We start from the raw sequence: 19,772 nt of genomic DNA on the forward strand, positions 1-19,772 counted from the left end.
TTCCAGTGGGTCACTAAGTTGACTGTGCCTTTAACCTCTTTATGGATATAAAGAAGGACATTATCAAACAAAAGGACCATTTATGATGTAGCTGGGACGTTTTGGAGTGCCAACAGAAGAAGATCATTAACCTCTCTAGGGTAGGTAGCAGCATTTAGAATTTTGGATGAAAAGCATGCCCAAATTAAACGGTCTTCTACTCAGGCCCAGAAGATATGATATGCATATAACTGGTAGATTTGGATAGAAAACTCTCAAGTTTCCAAAACTGTTAAAATAGTGTCTGTGAGTATAACTGATTTGGCAGGTGAAAACCTGAGAAATCCATTCAGGAAGTATTTTTTTTTGTGGGTTTTGTAGTTTTCTATTCAATGCCATTTCAGTATCCATTGACTTAGGACTCAATTTGCAGTTCCTATGCCTTCCACTAGACGTCAACCGTATTTAGAAATTGTTTCAGGCTAGTATTCTTATAAATGAGGGAGTAAGGCCAGTCTGAATGAGTGGACCCTGACATGTCACAGAGCTTTTTCATGCGCAATCCAGAGAGTGCATTTCTTGTTTACCTTTTATATTGACAACGTTATTGTCCGGTTGAAATACTATAGATCATTTAGGCTAAAAACAACCTGAGGATTGAATATAAACATTGTTTGTCTGCCTGTTTTGACTGCGTTTGAGCCTGTGGATTACTGAAGAAAACGCGCAAACAAAACTGACGTTTTTGGATATAAAGAGACTTTATCGAACAAAAGGAACATTTATTGTGTAAATGAATGTCTTCTGAGTGCCACCATATGAAGATCATCAAAGGTAAGGAATTCATTTTATCTTTATTTCTGAGTTTTGTAATGCTTCTACTTGGCTGGTTACTGTTTGTAATAATTTGTCAACTGGGCTATGTTCTGGGCTAGGTATGCTTAATCTTTAAACCTATGTAAAATAAGTTTTGTTTTCTGAATTTTTATAATGAGCATTTCTCTATTTGAATTTGGCGCTCTGCAATCTCACTGGATGTTGGCCAGGTGGGACGCTACTTCCAGAAAATTATGTCATGGCTTTAGAAGCTTCTGATAGGCTAATTGACATCATTTGAGTCAATTGGAGGTGTACCTGTGGATGTATTTCAAGGTCTACCTTCAAACTATGCCTCTTTGCTTGACATCATGGGAAAATCTAAATAAATCAGCCAAGACTTCAGAAAAAAAATTGTAGACCTCCAAGTCTGGTTCATCCTTGGGAGCAATTTTCAAACACGTGAAGGTACCACGTTCATATGTACAAACAATAGTACGGAAGTATGAACACCAGGCGACCACGCAGCCGTCATTCCGCTCGGGAAGGAGACGCGTTCGGTCTCCTAGAGATGAACGTACTTTGTTGGGAAAAGTGCAAATCAATCCCAGAACAACAGCAAAGGACCTTGTGAAGATGCTGGAGGAAACAGGTACAAAAGTATATATATATCCACAGTAAAACGAGTCCTATATCGACATAACCTGAAAGGCCGCTCAGCAAGGAAGAAGCCACTGCTCCAAAACCGCCTTAAAAAAGCCAGATTATGGTTTGCAACTGCGCATGGGGAAAAAGTTTGTACTTTTTGGAGAAATGTCCTGTTCCGATGAAACAAAAATGGAACTGTTTGGCCATAATGACCATCGTTATGTTTGGAGGAAAAAGAGGGGGGGCTTGCAAATCAAAGAGCACCATCCCAGCCATGAAGCATGGGGTGGCAGCATCATTTTGTGGGGGTGCTTTGCTGCAGGGCGGACTGGTGCACTTCACAAAATAGATGGCATCATGAGGGAGGAGAATGATAAATATATATATATACAGTGCCTTGCGAAAGTATTCGGCCCCCTTGAACTTTGAGACCTTTTGCCACATTTCAGGCTTCAAACATAAAGATATAAAACTGTATTTTTTTGTGAAGAATCAACAACAAGTGGGACACAATCATGAAGTGGAACGACATTTATTGGATATTTCAAACTTTTTTAACAAATCAAAAACTGAAAAATTGGGCGTGCAAAATTATTCAGCCCCCTTAAGTTAATACTTTGTAGCGCCACCTTTTGCTGCGATTACAGCTGTAAGTCGCTTGGGGTATGTCTCTATCAGTTTTGCACATCGAGAGACTGACATCTTTTCCCATTCCTCCTTGCAGCTCGAGCTCAGTGAGGTTGGATGGAGAGCATTTGTGAACAGCAGTTTTCAGTTCTTTCCACAGATTCTCGATTGGATTCAGGTCTGGACTTTGACTTGGCCATTCTAACACCTGGATATGTTTATTTTTGAACCATTCCATTGTAGATTTTGCTTTATGTTTTGGATCATTGTTTTGTTGGAAAACAAATCTCTGTCCCAGTCTCAGGTCTTTTGCAGACTCCAGGTTGTCTTCCAGAATGGTCCTGTATTTGGCTCCATCCATCTTCCCATCAATTTTAACCATCTTCCCTGTCCCTGCTGAAGAAAAGCAGGCCCAAACCATGATGCTGCCACCACCATGTTTGACAGTGGGGATGGCGTGTTCAGGGTGATGAGCTGTGTTGCTTTTACGCCAAACATAAGGTTTTGCATTGTTGCCAAAAAGTTCAATTTTGGTTTCATCTGACCAGAGCACCTTCTTCCACATGTTTGGTGTGTCTCCCAGGTGGCTTGTGGCAAACTTTAAACAACACTTTTTATGGAAACTTTAAGAAATGGCTTTCTTCTTGCCACTCTTCCATAAAGGCCAGATTTGTGCAATATACGACTGATTGTTGTCCTATGGACAGAGTCTCCCACCTCAGCTGTAGATCTCTGCAGTTCATCCAGAGTGATCATGGGCCTCTTGGCTGCATCTCTGATCAGTCTTCTCCTTGTATGAGCTGAAAGTTTAGAGGGACGGCCAGGTCTTGGTAGATTTGCAGTGGTCTGATACTCCTTCCATTTCAATATTATCGCTTGCACAGTGCTCCTTGGGATGTTTAAAGCTTGGGAAATCTTTTTGTATCCAAATCCAAAATTTTGCACGCCCAATTTTTCAGTTTTTGATTTGTTAAAAAAGTTTGTAATATCCAATAAATGTCGTTCCACTTCATGATTGTGTCCCACTTGTTGTTGATTCTTCACAAAAAAAATACAGTTTTATATCTTTATGTTTGAAGCCTGAAATGTGGCAAAAGGTCGCAAAGTTCAAGGGGGCCGAATACTTTCGCAAGGCACTGTAGATATATTGAAGCAACATCTCAAGACATCAGTCAGGAAGTTAAAGCTTGGTCCAAGTGGACAATGACCCCAAGCATATTTCCAAAGTTGTGACAAAATGGCTTAAGGACAACAAAGTCAAGGTATTGGAGTGGCCATCACAAAGCCCTGACCTGAATCCTATGGAAAATGTGTGGGCAGAACTGAAAAAGCGTGAGCGCACGAGGAGGCCTACAAACCTGACAGTTACACAAGCTCTGTCAGGAGGAATGGGCCAAAATTCAACTTATTGTGGGGAGCTTGTGGAAGGCTAACTGAAATGTTTGACCCAAGTTAAACAATTTAATGGCAATGCTACCAAATACTAATTGAGTGCATGTACTCTGACCCACTGGGAATGTGATGAAATAAATCATTCTCTCTACTATTATTCTTACATTTCACATTTTTGTGGTGATCCTGTGGTGATCCTAACTGACCTAAGACAGGGAATTAAAGGATTAAATGTCAGGACTTGTGAAAAACTGAGTTTAAATGTATTTTGTTAAGGTGAATGTAACCTTCCGACTTTGACTGTAGCACCAAAAGGCCACCGTCTGGTCTCTTGACTTTCCTTTCCTCAATGTGTTTTCTTTTTTCCTTTGCTTTTTACACATCTGTTTTGTACAAAATGACATCTAAAAGCTAATATCCCAAATTGCACCCTATTCCCTTTATGATGCACTTATGGTACGCTACATTGACCAATAGTAGGGCATTATGTAGGGAATAGGGTCCAATTTGAGGGCGCAACCACTGTTAGTGAACCCTGCTCTGTCAGAGGAGCAGTATGCCTTTTAGTCAACATGGCTGCCCTCTGTCTGACTGTGGATGCCCATCCGCATCTGTCATTTCAAATGATATGATGCTGTTCCTTTCCTGCTGAGCCAGAGTCCTTAAGGTAATGCCATTGTTGCCACCCCGCCCTAACTTTAACACAATATCACTGCAGTGTGAATTTACTCTTACGTCGTTGTTAATCTACTGTACTTCTAATAGATTGAATTAAGTAGATCATTAGCTGATGCTTTTTTCCCTGTCTCTCCCTTTCAGTCAGATTTGAAATGTGTCCAGGATGCCAAAGGAGGCTCTTTCTACAGAGACCACTGCCCTGTTCTCGGTGAGTACAGTACTCGTGATCCATGGCACTACGCCGTAATTATTGCACCAATACTTCCCCAGCACAGTGTTCTGCAGTTGAGTCCAAGGGCATCAGGAGCACGTCTCTGCCTGCCTGCTGTTACTGGTAGTGTCCACTAGGTGGCATCATCACACCAATACAGGCAATATCAGGCTGCATGGAGACAGCCCGGGTGCAGTCACAGGCCACACTGGCACAGCATTTCCGCAATCTCAAGGATCGTGTCTTCTCTCAGATATTCCTGGCCAGTGATACCTGGGTTTTGTTTAGCAGCACTGCAGCAACCAAATGAACTCGTCAAGTTTAATACAAGTAATCAAAAAAGACTATCCGTGATCTGATTTGTCCACCCTATTTTATCTTAGTGAGACTAACCTACATAAATAAAGGTGAAATAAAGTAAATAAATAAGAATGTGTAACCAGTATGTATTCCACCTGCACTCTCCCCACAGGTGAGCAGAATGGCAACAGAAACCCAGGCGGTTTGCAGATCGGAGACCTGGTCAACATCGACCTGGACCTGGAAATAGTCCAGTCCCTACAGCACGGCCACGGAGGCTGGACAGACGGTATGTTCGAGACTCTCACCACCACCGGTACCGTCTGTGGCATCGACGAGGACCACGACATTGTGGTGCAGTACCCCAGTGGGAACAGGTAAACTATATCAGGTCTTAATTAAGGTTCAATAAAAAAATTAAGACCGGTACACAAGCACAGTCCTGTCATAACACAACAACTTCTGTCAAAACAAGAATGGGACATGGACTTAACCTATTTGTCCTAATGAAAGATATTTATGACACTGTAATTTCGATGATGTAGGTGCCACCTCAAAGTGTGTGTGTGTGTGTGTCTAGGTGGACATTCAACCCTGCAGTGCTGACCAAGGCCAATGTGGTGCGTAGTGGGGAAGGTGTTGCGGCGGGGGCAGAGGGAGGCAGCTCCCAGTTCCTGGTGGGAGACCTGGTCCAGATCTGCTACGACATCGACCGTATCAAGCTGCTGCAGAGAGGCCATGGGGAGTGGGCTGAGGCCATGCTGCCTGTAAGACACACATGGGGAGTGGGCTGAGGCCATGCTGCCTGTAAGACACGCATGGGGAGTGGGCTGAGGCCATGCTGCCTGTAAGACACGCATGGGGAGTGGGCTGAGGCCATGCTGCCTGTAAGACACGCATGGGGAGTGGGCTGAGGCCATGCTGCCTGTAAGACACGCATGGGGAGTGGGCTGAGGCCATGCTGCCTGTAAGACACGCATGGGGAGTGGGCTGAGGCCATGCTGCCTGTAAGACACGCATGGGGAGTGGGCTGAGGCCATGCTGCCTGTAAGACACACATGCATTTCCTTTGTCAGCAAAACATCCTTTTTCTTCCACATCTCATCTCCCACAAAACAAGGACCGTATCACCTGGGTGTATGTCATGACTACTAAGCCCTAAAACCTGTTCATCGGTACCTACTGTTGTTGCTGCTGCTCCCCTCCTCCCGTTGCCCTTAGCCCGCCCCCTCAGTTTTGAGTGTTCACGAAAGGCTCCTTGAGTCGGACTGATGTCCCGATTCATTTTAAGCTAGGTGGAGTGCCTTTTCAGCTCTTTAGTTGACTCTCCAAACAGAGTGAATCAAGTTGCAGACTTGCTAGTGAATGGTATTCAAATTACACATGACTCTCTGCGACACTAGGCTGGAAAAGTCTGTGTGGGAAAGATGGCTGCCAATGAAGCAATGTATTGGTCATGCATTCTAATTGGTATACTAGTGTTTACATATTGTAACGACGTGTTAGTCTGTTTCAATATCCACATTAGCATAGTACTCAGAATGCATTCCTGATTAGAATAAATGTATGTATCTAGTATGCTGGAGACCGTGGATATTGCAACGTAGCCTCAGTCTTATCAAAGAACAGGGAGACAGCCACAAAATGCCTTTCCTTTCCTCGCTCAAAAACTTGACGGACATCAACAAGGCCCCAGATAATTGGCTGTGTAGATGAGAAATGTCTGGCTCTCACTCAGCCCTTCAACTGCCCTTTGAATGAATAATCAGAACAGTGCTATAGACTCATCTGTGATTACGCTTTCCTGTCATGTTTTTGGAAAGGAAGGGCCGTGTCTGTTTCTGAAATGGGAACGAATGGCTTTGTAGAAATTAAATACACAGATGCGCATCTCTTTTGGGTTTGTTCCCCCTCAAATTGTATTTGTTTTTTATACCTTGGTTATATCGCAGATAATTTAACTTCCCTGTGTAAGAGACACTAGAATTCTGAGAGGAGGTTCAGAATTCCCTTCAATAATATTAGGTACTTAACAGATTGTAACAGAATCTCTTAACAGTATGGTATGTTTATGCTCTTTTGAGATTGTAATAAAAAATGCTATAGTAAAGAATGTATTGTTTTCCTCAGACCCTGGGCAAGGTGGGCCGCGTGCAGCAGATCTACTCTGACAGCGACCTGAAGGTGGAGGTGTGTGGAACGTCATGGACCTATAACCCTGCTGCCGTCACCAAGGTGGCCCCCACTGGCTCTGCTGTCACCAACGCCTCCGGAGGTAGTCAGAACACACACATTTACAGTGTGTACACACCGATACACAAACCATAAACCAATATTTTTTTCCATATCTACTACTAGCCTGTTTATAAGTGGGCATACACATACACTGGCCCCTCTTACACACCACACACAATCTTCACTCCTTGGACCTAGAAGATGACCCCCATGTAACGTTGTGTGTAGAGCGTCTGTCTCAGCTGCTGAAGAAGCTGTTTGAGACCCAGGAGTCGGGTGATGTCAATGAGGAGCTGGTCAAAGCAGCAGCCAATGGAGACCTGGCCAAGGTGGAGGACATCCTCAAGAGACCTGACGTGGACGTAAGTGATCTCTTCATTCAACACAGCCTCAAGCTTTGTAGGTGTCTATCATAGTTTAGTTCCATGGCGCATTCCCCCCCTCGAGGATATATTTATTGGTAATTGAGATGGCAAAATGATGATATGACGACAGGGGCTCAGTTAATCCTTAAGTGTCCATTGACGCAGCGGTGCGGCCATCTATACTGAACAAAAATATAAATGCAACAATTTCAACTATTTTATTGGAGACATCTTCTCATTTAAAGGTTTTTATTTTTTTTATATTTTCTCCATTGTAGAATATTAGTGAAGACATCAACACTTTGAAATAACACATAGAATCATGTGTTATGTGCCTATCGATGACAGCTTTGCACACTCTTGGCATTCTTTCAGCCAGCTTCATGAGGTAGTCACCTGGAATGCATTTCAATTAACAGGTGTGCCTTGTTATAAGTTAAATAGTGTAGAGTTTGTCTGTGCTCTTGTAGAATACTGGTTGAGGGGTGGAGATGATTTAGTTAATTATTTCTTGCCCATGAACATTCGACCATCCATCAGAGATGATTGCAATGCAGTCTGCTTTCTCTATGATTTGCTTGACCTTCACTTGAGCTCTGTTGAACTCTGCATCCCCAGCAAATTAGTAGATAAAGCATGTCTGGTTGGAGGATTCAGAGATCTCTTCCAATACACATTGCCTGTGAGCTTCAGAGGTGAACCAGTTGCACACACAGCTCGAACAAGACATTCATCAGCATTTCTCTGACATATGTTACTCCATTGAGTCAAAAAACCTTTTGATTCCAGGAGGACCGTGAGCTGCTGCTATCGATAAGGTGTCTGATTCATAATTTTCACCTCAGAATAGAAGTAGTGACTTTTGTCAGAGGTTGTTTGTTGTGAGCACTGAGGGAACTTTATTCACTTCACCAGATGATTCTACATCTTTGTTGCCTTCTTCACATTTGATTTTGCACATTATCTGCAAATGTACACAGCTTTTCCTTTTACATTAGCTGCAGTGAAATGTCTCCACACATCAGATAGTGACCATGGCATTTTCCTGTAAAGATTATGAACAATTTGTTTTAAAAAAAATGAAAAATACAATTCCATGTACAGATAAATAGTTAAGCAGTTAGATTAAACAACTTCTTTGTAAGATAAATGTTTTAAAATGAAACATGTATGGAAACAGGTGAATTAACACCTTAGTTAGCAGGCTCAAGCAAGTTAAAACCCACCTGGTAGCAAAAACTAACTAGCAGAAATTGTTTACAAGTAAGAAATGATTTAAACACACTTTGCTGTAGGCTACTATTTACTAGTTAACAAAAAATCACGTGTCATATAAAATATATTCACCCCAGTATTGTAATCAAAACTTACCAGAAAGCATATTGTCCATGGCTCAGACAGTGTAGTAGTGTGGGCTCAATATGTGAAGGAAGAGTGCACTGCACATGTGATGGAAAAATGCACTGTGCATGCAGAGTAGAGTTCGACCGATTAATCGGAATGGCTGATTTAATTAGGGCCGATTTCAATTTTTCATAACAATCGGAAATCGGTATTTTTGGGCACCGATTAAAAATAATAATAATTATACCTTTATTTAACTAGGCAAGTCAGTTAAGAACACATTCTTATTTTCAATGACGGCCTAGGAACGGGGGGTTAACTACCTCGTTTAGGGGCAGAACGACAGATTTTCACCATGTCAGCTCAGGGGATCCAATCTTGCAACCTTACAGTTAACTAGTCCAACGCAATAACGACCTGCCTCTCTCTCGTTGCACTCCACAAGGAGACTGCCTGTTACGCGAATGCAGTAAGCCAAGGTAAGTTGCTAGCTAGCATTAAACTTATTTTATAAAAAACAATCCATCATAATCACTAGTTAACTACACATGGTTGATGATATTACTAGATATTATCTAGCGTGTCCTGCTTTGCATATAATCTGACTGAGCATACAAGCATACAAGTATCTATGTATCTGACTGAGCGGTGGCAGGCAGAAGCAGGCTCGTAAACATTCATTCAAACAGCACTTTCGTGCATTTTGCCAGCAGCTCTTCGTTGTGCGTCAAGCATTGCACTGTTTATGACTTCAAGCCTATCAACTCCCGATATGAGGTTGGTGTAACCGAAGTGAAATGGCTAGCTAGTTAGCGCCCGCTAATAGCGTTTCTAACGTCATTCGCTCTGAGCCTTCTAGTAGTTGTTCCCCTTGCTCTGCATGGGTAAGGCTGCTTCGATGGTGGCTGTTGTCGTTGTGTTGCTGGTTCGAGCCCAGGGAGGAGCGAGGAGAGGGACGGAAGCTATACTGTTACACTGGCAATACTAAAGTGCCTATAAGAACATCTAATAGTCAAAGGTTAATGAAATACAAATGGTATAGAGGGAAATAGTCCTATAACTACAACCTAAAACTTCTTACCTGGGAATATTGAAGACTCATGTTAAAAGGAACCACCAGCTTTCATATGTTCTCATGTTCTGAGCAAGGAACTGAAACGTTAGCTTTCTTACATAGCACATATTGCACTTTTACTTTCTTCTCCAACACTTTGTTTTTGCATTATTTAAACCAAATTGAACATGTTTCATTATTTACTTGAGACTAAATTGATTTTATTAAGTTAAAATAAGTGTTCATTCAGTATTGTTGTAATTGTCATTACTACAAATACATTTTTAAAAATCGGTATCGGCTTTTTTGGTCCTCCAATAATCGGTATCGGTGTTGAAAAATCATAATCGGTCGACCTTTAATGCAGAGGTTTGCTATTCCATTGAATTGGGGATAGTTAACCAAAATATGCCACATGACCTAGAATTTGAAAATAAAAGAGAGCCGCACACTCTAGGAGCTCTGATGCAAAAATGTAATTACCAACGTTTCGACAGCCAAGCTGTCTTCATGTCGAAACGTTGGTAATTAAATTTTTGCATCTGAGCTCCTAGAGTGTGCGGCTCTCTTTTATTTTCAAGTTTTCTACTCCGATAGCCAGTCTTAATAGGTGTGCATTTCTGTTTCTTCTACAAGACCTAGAATTACCTTGTGTCTATCTCACAAAAAAAGGTTCACTGTTATAAGCTAACTTTTTTTTTAAATGAATTTAATCAAAAGTGCCCAAATTCCAGGGCTTAACTCCCAATGGGACATTTTCCGGAACGTTTCCGACACTTTGCAACCCTTGCAACAAATATTACAATGTTTGGAAAAATGTGAAATAAATAGTTTTGACGGTATTGAAAAAAACATACTGTGGCTATTTCCAAATATTCTGGTATGTGGTATATACGGTATACCGCCCAAGCCGAGTGAATATACCCCATTTTATGGTCTAGAGCCAATTTTCCACATGACTAGGAAAACTCTGCGGCCTAGTTATAGGTGGGGCACAGAGTTTAAGGAATAACTCCTGTCCCTAGTGATGCTTGTCCTTCCATCAACCAGGCCAACAACCTGCCCCTAAGGGGAGCTGTCTGCTGTCTGCGCTCTCCTATTTCCTTAGAGAGCTGCTTAGAATAGAGAGTAGAGCGTCTTAGCCTCCCTCCCTCATTGTAAGCGTTCTGCTGCATTGTCTCTGCGACCGTGTGTGTGAGCACGCGTGTCTCAGTGCGGTGAGGGTTGGCCAGGTTCCTCGGTGTCTTTCAGTGGAATTATTACCTAAAGGCCCAGTGCAGTCAAACTTGATTTTCCTGTGTTACTATGAAATTGTGACGATGATGATGATAATTCCCTTTCAGTGTAAGAGCTGTTTGAAAAAAAATGCCTGACATTTCAGCTGGTTTTGCATGAGTGGAGTTTTTGCCTGCCTGGCAGTATAAGTTAATATACCAATATAATTGTTTCAAACTTCTCTGCCAATAATAGCTACTTTTCAGTTTACATGTCCCTCCCATTAGGCTGCTCCTGTTAGGCCACCCACTCCGACTGCTCCCAGACAGTTCTGGCATAATTCTTCCTTGAGAAATCACTTTGCCAAGAAGCTTTTTTTGTTTCTTTTTGACCATTGTAATTTAAACAATCACATTAAGGTAGATAATTGTTACCCAGAATTGATTTGATATTTGAATAAAAATGGCGGCATTGGACCTTTTTAAAGCACAGTGAGCTGGGCAAAGTGATCCTCCTGCCAGGGCAAGATATGTTCTGTGTCTCCCAAAGTACCACACATGAATATTTATGCCCCAAGTATTCCAGTACCTCAGTTGGCGATGAAACACACACACAACCCCCTCTTGTGTATGTGGGTGACGAGGCAGTGCACTGGATAAACTCAAAATACAAGAATACACTTAACAGTGCTACATTGTGTGTTTGTAGGTGAATGGGCAGTGTGCTGGACACACAGCCATGCAGGCGGCCAGTCAGAACGGACACGTGGACGTCCTCAAGCTGCTGTTGAAACACAACGTGGACCTGGAGGCTGAGGTTTGTACAGCCAACAGTTCTTCCTCAATACTAACGTCAATACTATAGCCCCTTCTCAATACTTATATATTTAAATCCTCCCCAATACCAAGACCAACAGTGCTAGAAATTATATCCCTAGACGCTATATCAGGGCTGTTTACAGTGCCTTGCGAAAGTATTCGGCCCCCTTGAACTTTGCGACCTTGTGCCACATTTCAGGCTTCAAACATAAAGATATAAAACTGTATTTTTTTGTGAAGAATCAACAACAAGTGGGACACAATCATGAAGTGGAACGACATTTATTGGATATTTCAAACTTTTTTAACAAATCAAAAACTGAAAAATTGGGCGTGCAAAATTATTCAGCCCCTTTACTTTCAGTGCAGCAAACTCTCTCCAGAAGTTCAGTGAGGATCTCTGAATGATCCAATGTAGACCTAAATGACTAATGATGATAAATACAATCCACCTGTGTGTAATCAAGTCTCCGTATAAATGCACCTGCACTGTGATAGTCTCATAGGTCCGTTAAAAGCGCAGAGAGCATCATGAAGAACAAGGAACACACCAGGCAGGTCCGAGATACTGTTGTGAAGAAGTTTAAAGCCGGATTTGGATACAAAAAGATTTCCCAAGCTTTAAACATCCCAAGGAGCACTGTGCAAGCGATAATATTGAAATGGAAGGAGTATCAGACCACTGCAAATCTACCAAGACCTGGCCGTCCCTCTAAACTTTCAGCTCATACAAGGAGAAGACTGATCAGAGATGCAGCCAAGAGGCCCATGATCACTCTGGATGAACTGCAGAGATCTACAGCTGAGGTGGGAGACTGTCCATAGGACAACAATCTTTTATATATTTGTATATTGCACAAATCTGGCCTTTATGGAAGAGTGGCAAGAAGAAAGCCATTTCTTAAAGATATCCATAAAAAGTGTTGTTTAAAGTTTGCCACAAGCCACCTGGGAGACACACCAAACATGTGGAAGAAGGTGCTCTGGTCAGATGAAACCAAAATTGAACTTTTTGGCAACAATGCAAAACGTTATGTTTGGCGTGAAAGCAACACAGCTCATCCCGCTGAACACACCATCCCCACTGTCAAACATGGTGGTGGCAGCATCATGGTTTGGGCCTGCTTTTCTTCAGCAGGGACAGGGAAGATTATTAAAATTGATGGGAAGATGGATGGAGCCAAATACAGGACCATTCTGGAAGAAAACCTGATGGAGTCTGCAAAAGACCTGAGACTGGGACGGAGATTTGTCTTCCAACAAGACAATGATCCAAAACATAAAGCAAAATCTACAATGGAATGGTTCAAAAATAAACATATCCAGGTGTTAGAATGGCCAAGTCAAAGTCCAGACCTGAATCCAATCGAGAATCTGTGGAAAGAACTGAAAACTGCTGTTCACAAATGCTCTCCATCCAACCTCACTGAGCTCGAGCTGTTTTGCAAGGAGGAATGGGAAAAAATGTCAGTCTCTCGATGTGCAAAACTGATAGAGACATACCCCAAGCGACTTACAGCTGTAATCGCAGCAAAAGGTGGCGCTACAAAGTATTAACTTAAGGGGGCTGAATAATTTTGCACGCCCAATTTTTCAGTTTTTGATTTGTTAAAAAAGTTTGAAATATCCAATAAATGTCGTTCCACTTCATGATTGTGTCCCACCTGTTGTTGATTCTTCACAAAAAAATACAGTTTTATATCTTTATGTTTGAAGCCTGAAATGTGGCAAAAGGTCGCAAAGTTCAAGGGGGCCGAATACTTTCGCAAGGCACTGTAAATTCCAGACTTGGAGGGCCGAAACACTTCTGTTTTTCTTCTACCTGGTAGTTAATTACACTCACCTGTCCCAGGTCTGAATTAGTCCCTTATTAGGAGAGGATGAAAACCTGGAGTGTTTCTTTCCAGGATTGACATTGAACAGCTGTGCTCTAGTGAAACTAATCCCTTTTTTTGTTGTTCAGTCTTTCTATACTGGTCTCAATTCATACTCTTAAAAAGCTGACTGTATCAGTCATAGTTGGATGCTCGCTGAGGTGTAAACAGTTAAGACATTGGGTCAGTCTGTGTATAATATCCCTCCCAGGACAAGGATGGAGACCGGGCGGTGCACCACGCGTCCTTCGGAGACGAGGGCTCTGTGATCGAGGTGCTGCAGAGGGGCGGTGCTGACCTGAACGCCAGGAACAAGCGCAGACAGACCCCTCTGCACATTGCTGTCAACAAAGGCCATCTGCAGGTGGTCAAGACCCTGCTGGACTTTGGCTGCCACCCCAGCCTCCAGGTAACCATACACACCACACACACTTCCATTTCACACATGCAAATAATACACACTTGTAAATTTGTGAAACAGGACAAATACAATATAAGCATCCAATCTAACCAAAATATTTGGGTGGCTCTCTCTGCACTCAAGTGTTTGTGAAATGTAAACGTCTCCTTCACATAACCAGTATAGGCCTATATTGTTAGTGATAGGATTTTGATTTGATAATGATGGTTCCTGCTAGATATTGTGGTAACGGTATGTATGTCGCCCCCGTACAGGACTCCGAGGGAGACACGCCCCTGCATGACGCCATTAGTAAGAAGAGGGACGACATGCTCTCTGTGCTGCTGGAGGCGGGAGCTGACGTCACCATCACCAACAACAACGGATTCAACGCCCTGCACCACGCCGCCCTGCGAGGGAACCCCAGGTACGACCCTGACCCTAACTGCCAAGCCAGGGCTAGTGATGAAAAAGAGAATTACGTCATTGTTCACACAATGTTGAAATCTGCCTTTGGCTTCACAGAAAACTGGCCTCCATACAGTTAGACTTGTGGCTTGCAAAGTTGTAGATGTGTTTCAAACTGGTTTTATTCTCATTGAGTACAAGTTAACTAATTGAATGGTACTGCTGGTAAATGGTTCATGACAACACTGAACTCTATTGCTTTTGAGGTTGATGGGTTTGGTCCTTTCTATCCAAGGCTAGCCTACATCCTAGCCTACATCCTAGCCTACATCCTAGCCCACAGCCTATCCTACAGCCTAGCCTGCATCCTATCCTACAGCCTAGCCTGCATCCTATCCTACAGCCTAGCCTGCATCCTAGCCTACAGCCTACATCAGTTCTGTCGGTGTCCTCATCCTTGGCCACAGCTATTTCTAGCTCCACCTGGTTGCTACTGCTCCACTCTTGCGATGGGCTATTCTAGTCTCTCATACATACATGAGGCACACATTAAGGCTAGTAGCTTAGAGAGACTATACTATACCCATCAGCATGAAAATCCTGGGGTTATAGAGGCCACAGTCTCTCTGGAGTGTACGCCACACACACATTAGCAGCTGCCTTTTGGCTGGACTGTAGGTCTGGCTTGTGGTGTTGTCTGGTCAGAGCCGGCTAAGGGACATTAGTATCATTTCACCTTAGCTGACACACATTCCATTGGCATGAGGACAGAGAGAATTGGGGTCAGAGGGCTCTGGAGCACCTGCTATTTCAGCTACCCTGGCCCGGCCTGGTCCACAGGCAGTGGCATGCACTGACGGCAGCAGCACAGTGGAATAACACTGGAACACCCCTCAGTCTTCATCGCTACTCTATGGCACTGCCTGCCACTGATAGATAGCCAGTTTGAACAATAATCTGGATTGCAATCTGCTTGCCTTGCCTGCCTGACAGTCTATTACTGAACAAGCCCTATGGCCTCAGTCAGAGATACATTGAAGTCATTTGTCATCATAATGCAGTGATTTCACCAGTTAATGGCATCAAAAGATGGGGGATGAATGTTTCTGCTTTTGTTATTATTATTATTAGTATTATTATTTTTAAATATTGTCGGTGTATTTACTGTATAGGAAATTTGGTTTAAAACTGAAACATTTTCTCTCTGAGATTGTCAGCGTAGAATGAACAACTTAATCTCCGCCACATGGAAAAATTGTGGAATTATGGGAAATTTGCTTTAAAACTGAAAGATTTTGTGTGCAACCGCACTATTTGCCACGCCCATGGCCACGTCCCCACCACGCCCACCACCTAAGCCTAATTTTGATCCAGAAAAACCCTGGTACTGTACATTGCATTCCCTCCATTTCGCTACACCTGCAATAACATCTGCTAAATATGTGTATGCCACCAATAAAATTTGATTTGATCACCAGTGTGCAACAGTGGGAACTCTTAGTTTCATATTGACTGTACAGTAAAGATGAAAAGTGCTGGAGTCTGCCTTGCTTTCCGCTGTCACTCTGTCCCCCTCGTCTTTCGAGAACTCTGTTGTCCCACTCTTCAATCTAGCCATTTACTTTTATTTCACACTCACGCTCATCCACATCAAATGTATTTATATAGCCCTTCGTACATCAGCTGATATCTCAAAGTGATGTACAGAAACCCAGCCTAAAACCCCAAACAGCAAACAATGCAGGCGTAGAAGCACGGTGGCTAGGAAAAACTCCCTAGAAATGCCAAAACCTAGGAAGAAACCTAGAGAGGAACCAGGCCAGTCCTCTTCTGGCTGTGCCGGGTGGAGATTATAACAGAACTTGGCCAAGATGTTCAAATGTTCATAAATGACCAGCATGGTCGAATAATAATAAGGCAGAACAGTTGAAACTGGAGCAGCAGCACGGTCAGGTGGACTGTGGACAGCAAGGAGTCATCATGTCAGGTAGTCCTGGGGCATGGTCCTAGGGCTCAGGTCCTCCGAGAGAGAGAAAGAAAGAGAGAATTAGAGAGAGCACACTTAAATTCACACAGGACACCGAATAGGACAGGAGAAGTACTCCAGATATAACAAACTGACCCTAGCCCCCGACACATAAACTACTGCAGCATAAATACTGGAGGCTGAGACAGGAGGGGTCAGGAGACACTGTGGCCCCATCCGAGGACACCCCCGGACAGGGCCAAACAGGAAGGATATAACCCCACCCACTTTGCCAAAGCGCAGCCCCCACACCACTAGAGGGATATCTTCAACCACCAACTTACCATCCTAAGCCAAGGCTGAGTATAGCCCACAAAGATCTCCGCCACGGCACAACCCAAGGGGGGGGCGCCAACCCAGACAGGATGATCACATCAGTGACTCAACCCACTGACGCACCCCTCCCAGGGACGGTATGAGAGAGCCCCAGTAAGCCAGTGACTCAGCCCCTGTAATAGGGTTAGAGGCAGAGAATCCCAGTGGAAAGAGGGGAACCGGCCAGGCAGAGACAGCGAGGGCGGTTCGTTGCTCCAGAGCCTTTCCGTTCACCTTCCCACTCCTGGGCCAGACTACACTCAATCATATGACCCACTGAAGAGATGAGTCTTCAGTAAGGACTTAAAGGTTGAGACCGAGTTTGCGTCTCTGACATGGGTAGGCAGACCGTTCCATAAAAATTGAGCTCTATAGGAGAAAGCCCTGCCTCCAGCTGTTTGCTTAGAAATTCTAGGGACAATTAGGAGGCCTGCGTCTTGTGACCGTAGCGTACGTGTAGGTATGTACGGCAGGACCAAATCAGAGAGATAGGTAGGAGCAAGCCCATGTAATGCTTTGTAGGTTAGCAGTAAAACCTTGAAATCAGCCCTTGCTTTGACAGGAAGTCAGTGTACGGAGGCTAGCACTGGAGTAATATGATCACATTTTGTGGTTCTAGTCAGGATTCTAGCAGCCGTATTTAGCACTAACTGAAGTTTATTTTGTGCTTTATCCGGGTAGCCGGAAAGTAGAGCATTGCAGTAGTCTAACCTAGAAGTGACAAAAGCATAGATACATTTTTCTGCATCATTTTTGGACAGAACGTTTCAGATTTTTGCAATGTTACTTAGATTGAAAAAAGCTGTCCTTGAAATGGTCTTGATATGTTCTTCAAAAGAGAGATCAGGGTCAAGAGTAACGCCGAGGTCCTTCAGTTTTATTTGAGACGACTGTACAACCATTAAGATTAATTGTCAGATTCAACAGAAGATCTCTTTGTTTCTTGGGACCTACAACAAGCATCTCTGTTTTGTCCGAGTTTAAAAGTAGAACGTTTGCAGCCATCCACTTCCTTGTGTCTGAAACACATGCTTCTAGCGAGGGCAATTTTGGGGCTTCACCATGTTTCATTGAAATGTACAGCTGTGTGTCATCCGCATAGCAGTGAAAGTTAACATTATGTTTTCGAATGACATCCCCAAGAGGTAAAATATATAGTGAAAACAATAGTGGTCCTAAAACGGAACCTTTAGGAACACGAAAATTTACAGTTGATTTGTCAGAGGACAAACCATTCACAGAGACAAACTGATATCTTTCCAACAGATAAGATCTAAACCAGGCCCGAACTTGTCCGTGTAGACCAATTTGGGTTTCCAATCTCTCCAAAAGAATGTGGTGATCGATGGTATCAAAAGCAGCACTAAGGTCTAGGAGCACGAGGACAGATGCAGAGCCTCGGTCTGATGCCATTAAAAGGTAATTTACCACCTTCACAAGTGCTGTCTCAGTGCTATGATGGGGGTCTAAAACCAGACTGAAGCATTTTGTATACATTGTTTGTCTTCAGGAAGGCAGTGAGTTGCTCCGCAACAGCCTTTTCTAAAATGTTTGAGAAGAATGGAAGATTCGATATAGGCCAATAGTTTTTTATATTTTCTGGGTCAAGGTTTGGCTTTTTCAAGAGAGGCTTTATTACTGCAACTTTTAGTGAGTTTGGTACACATCCGGTGGATAGAGAGCCGTTTATTATGTTCAACATAGGAGGGCCAAGCACAGGAAGCAGCTCTTTCAGTAGGTTAGTTGGAATAGGGTCCAGTATGCAGCTTGAAGGTTTAGAGGCCATGATTATTTTCATCATTGTATCAAGAGATATAATACTAAAACACTTGAGCGTCTCTCTTGATCCTAGGTCCTGGCAGAGTTGTGCAGACTCAGGACAACTGAGCTTTGAAGGAATACGCAGATTTAAAGAGGAGTCCGTAATTTGCTTTCTAATAATCATGATCTTTTCCTCAAAGAAGTTCATGAATTTATCACTGCTGAAGTGAAAGCCATCCTCTCTTGGGGAATTCTGCTTTTTAGTTAGCTTTGCGACAGTATCAAAAAGGAATTTCGGATTGTTCTTATTTTCCTCAATTAAGTTAGAAAAATAGGATGATCGAGCAGCAGTAAGGGCTCTTCGGTACTGCACGGTACTGTCTTTCCAAGCTAGTCGGAAGACTTCCAGTTTGGTGTGGCGACATTTCCGTTCCAATTTTCTGGAAGCTTGCTTCAGAGCTCGGGTATTTTCTGTATACAAGGGAGCTAGTTTCTTATGAGAAATGTTTTTAGTTTTTAGGGGTGCAACTGCATCTAGGGTATTGCGCAAGGTTAAATTGAGTTCCTCAGGTGGTTAACTGATTTTTGTCCTCTGGCGTCCATGGGTAGACAGAGGGAATCTGGAAGGACATCAAGGAATCTTTGTGTTGTCTGTGAATTTATAGCACGACTTTTGATGTTCCTTGGTTGGGGTCTGAGCAGATTATTTGTTGCAATTGCAAACGTAATAAAATGGTGGTCCGATAGTCCAGGATTATGAGGAAAAACATTAAGATCCACAACATTTATTCCATGGGACAAAACTAGGTCCAGAGTATGACTGTGACAGTGAGTGGGTCCAGAGACATGTTGGACAAAACCCACTGAGTCGATGATGGCTCCGAAAGCCTTTTGGAGTGGGTCTGTGGACTTTTCCATGTGAATATTAAAGTCACCAAAGATTAGAATATTATCTGCTATGACTACAAGGTCCGATAGGAATTCAGGGAACTCAATGAGGAATGCTGTATATGGCCCAGGAGGCCTGTAAACAGTAGCTATAAAAAGTGATTGAGTAGGCTGCATAGATTTCATGACTAGAAGCTCAAAAGACGAACACGTCATTTTCTTTTTTGTAAATTGAAATTTGCAATCGTAAATGTTAGCAACACCTCCGCCTTTGCGGGATGCACTGGGGATATGGTCACTAGTGTAGCCAGGAGGTGAGGCCTCATTTAACACAGTAAATTCATCAGGCTTAAGCCATGTTTCAGTCAGGCCAATCACATCAAGATTATGATCAGTGATTAGTTCATTGACTATAATT

At 43.0% G+C, this 19,772-nt stretch overlaps 1 protein-coding gene across 4 annotated transcripts in view; it reads left to right on the top strand.

Annotated features, from left to right (window-relative positions):
- Window positions 1-19,772, top strand: part of LOC110530507 (E3 ubiquitin-protein ligase mib1) — a 92,852-nt gene that overhangs the window by 16,430 nt on the left and 56,650 nt on the right. For all 4 annotated transcript variants that reach the window (XM_036986153.1, XM_036986154.1, XM_036986156.1 and 1 more), the window contains exons 5-12: window positions 4,282-4,348; window positions 4,824-5,028; window positions 5,232-5,418; window positions 6,782-6,926; window positions 7,115-7,248; window positions 11,573-11,680; window positions 13,768-13,965; window positions 14,232-14,383. In XM_036986153.1, coding sequence (XP_036842048.1) covers window positions 4,282-4,348; window positions 4,824-5,028; window positions 5,232-5,418; window positions 6,782-6,926; window positions 7,115-7,248; window positions 11,573-11,680; window positions 13,768-13,965; window positions 14,232-14,383 — 1,196 coding nt within the window. The remainder of the gene's footprint in view (window positions 1-4,281; window positions 4,349-4,823; window positions 5,029-5,231; window positions 5,419-6,781; window positions 6,927-7,114; window positions 7,249-11,572; window positions 11,681-13,767; window positions 13,966-14,231; window positions 14,384-19,772) is intronic.

Source organism: Oncorhynchus mykiss, chromosome 8 (genome assembly GCF_013265735.2).
Source record: "Oncorhynchus mykiss isolate Arlee chromosome 8, USDA_OmykA_1.1, whole genome shotgun sequence".
NCBI classification, from domain to species: Eukaryota; Metazoa; Chordata; class Actinopteri; order Salmoniformes; family Salmonidae; genus Oncorhynchus; species Oncorhynchus mykiss.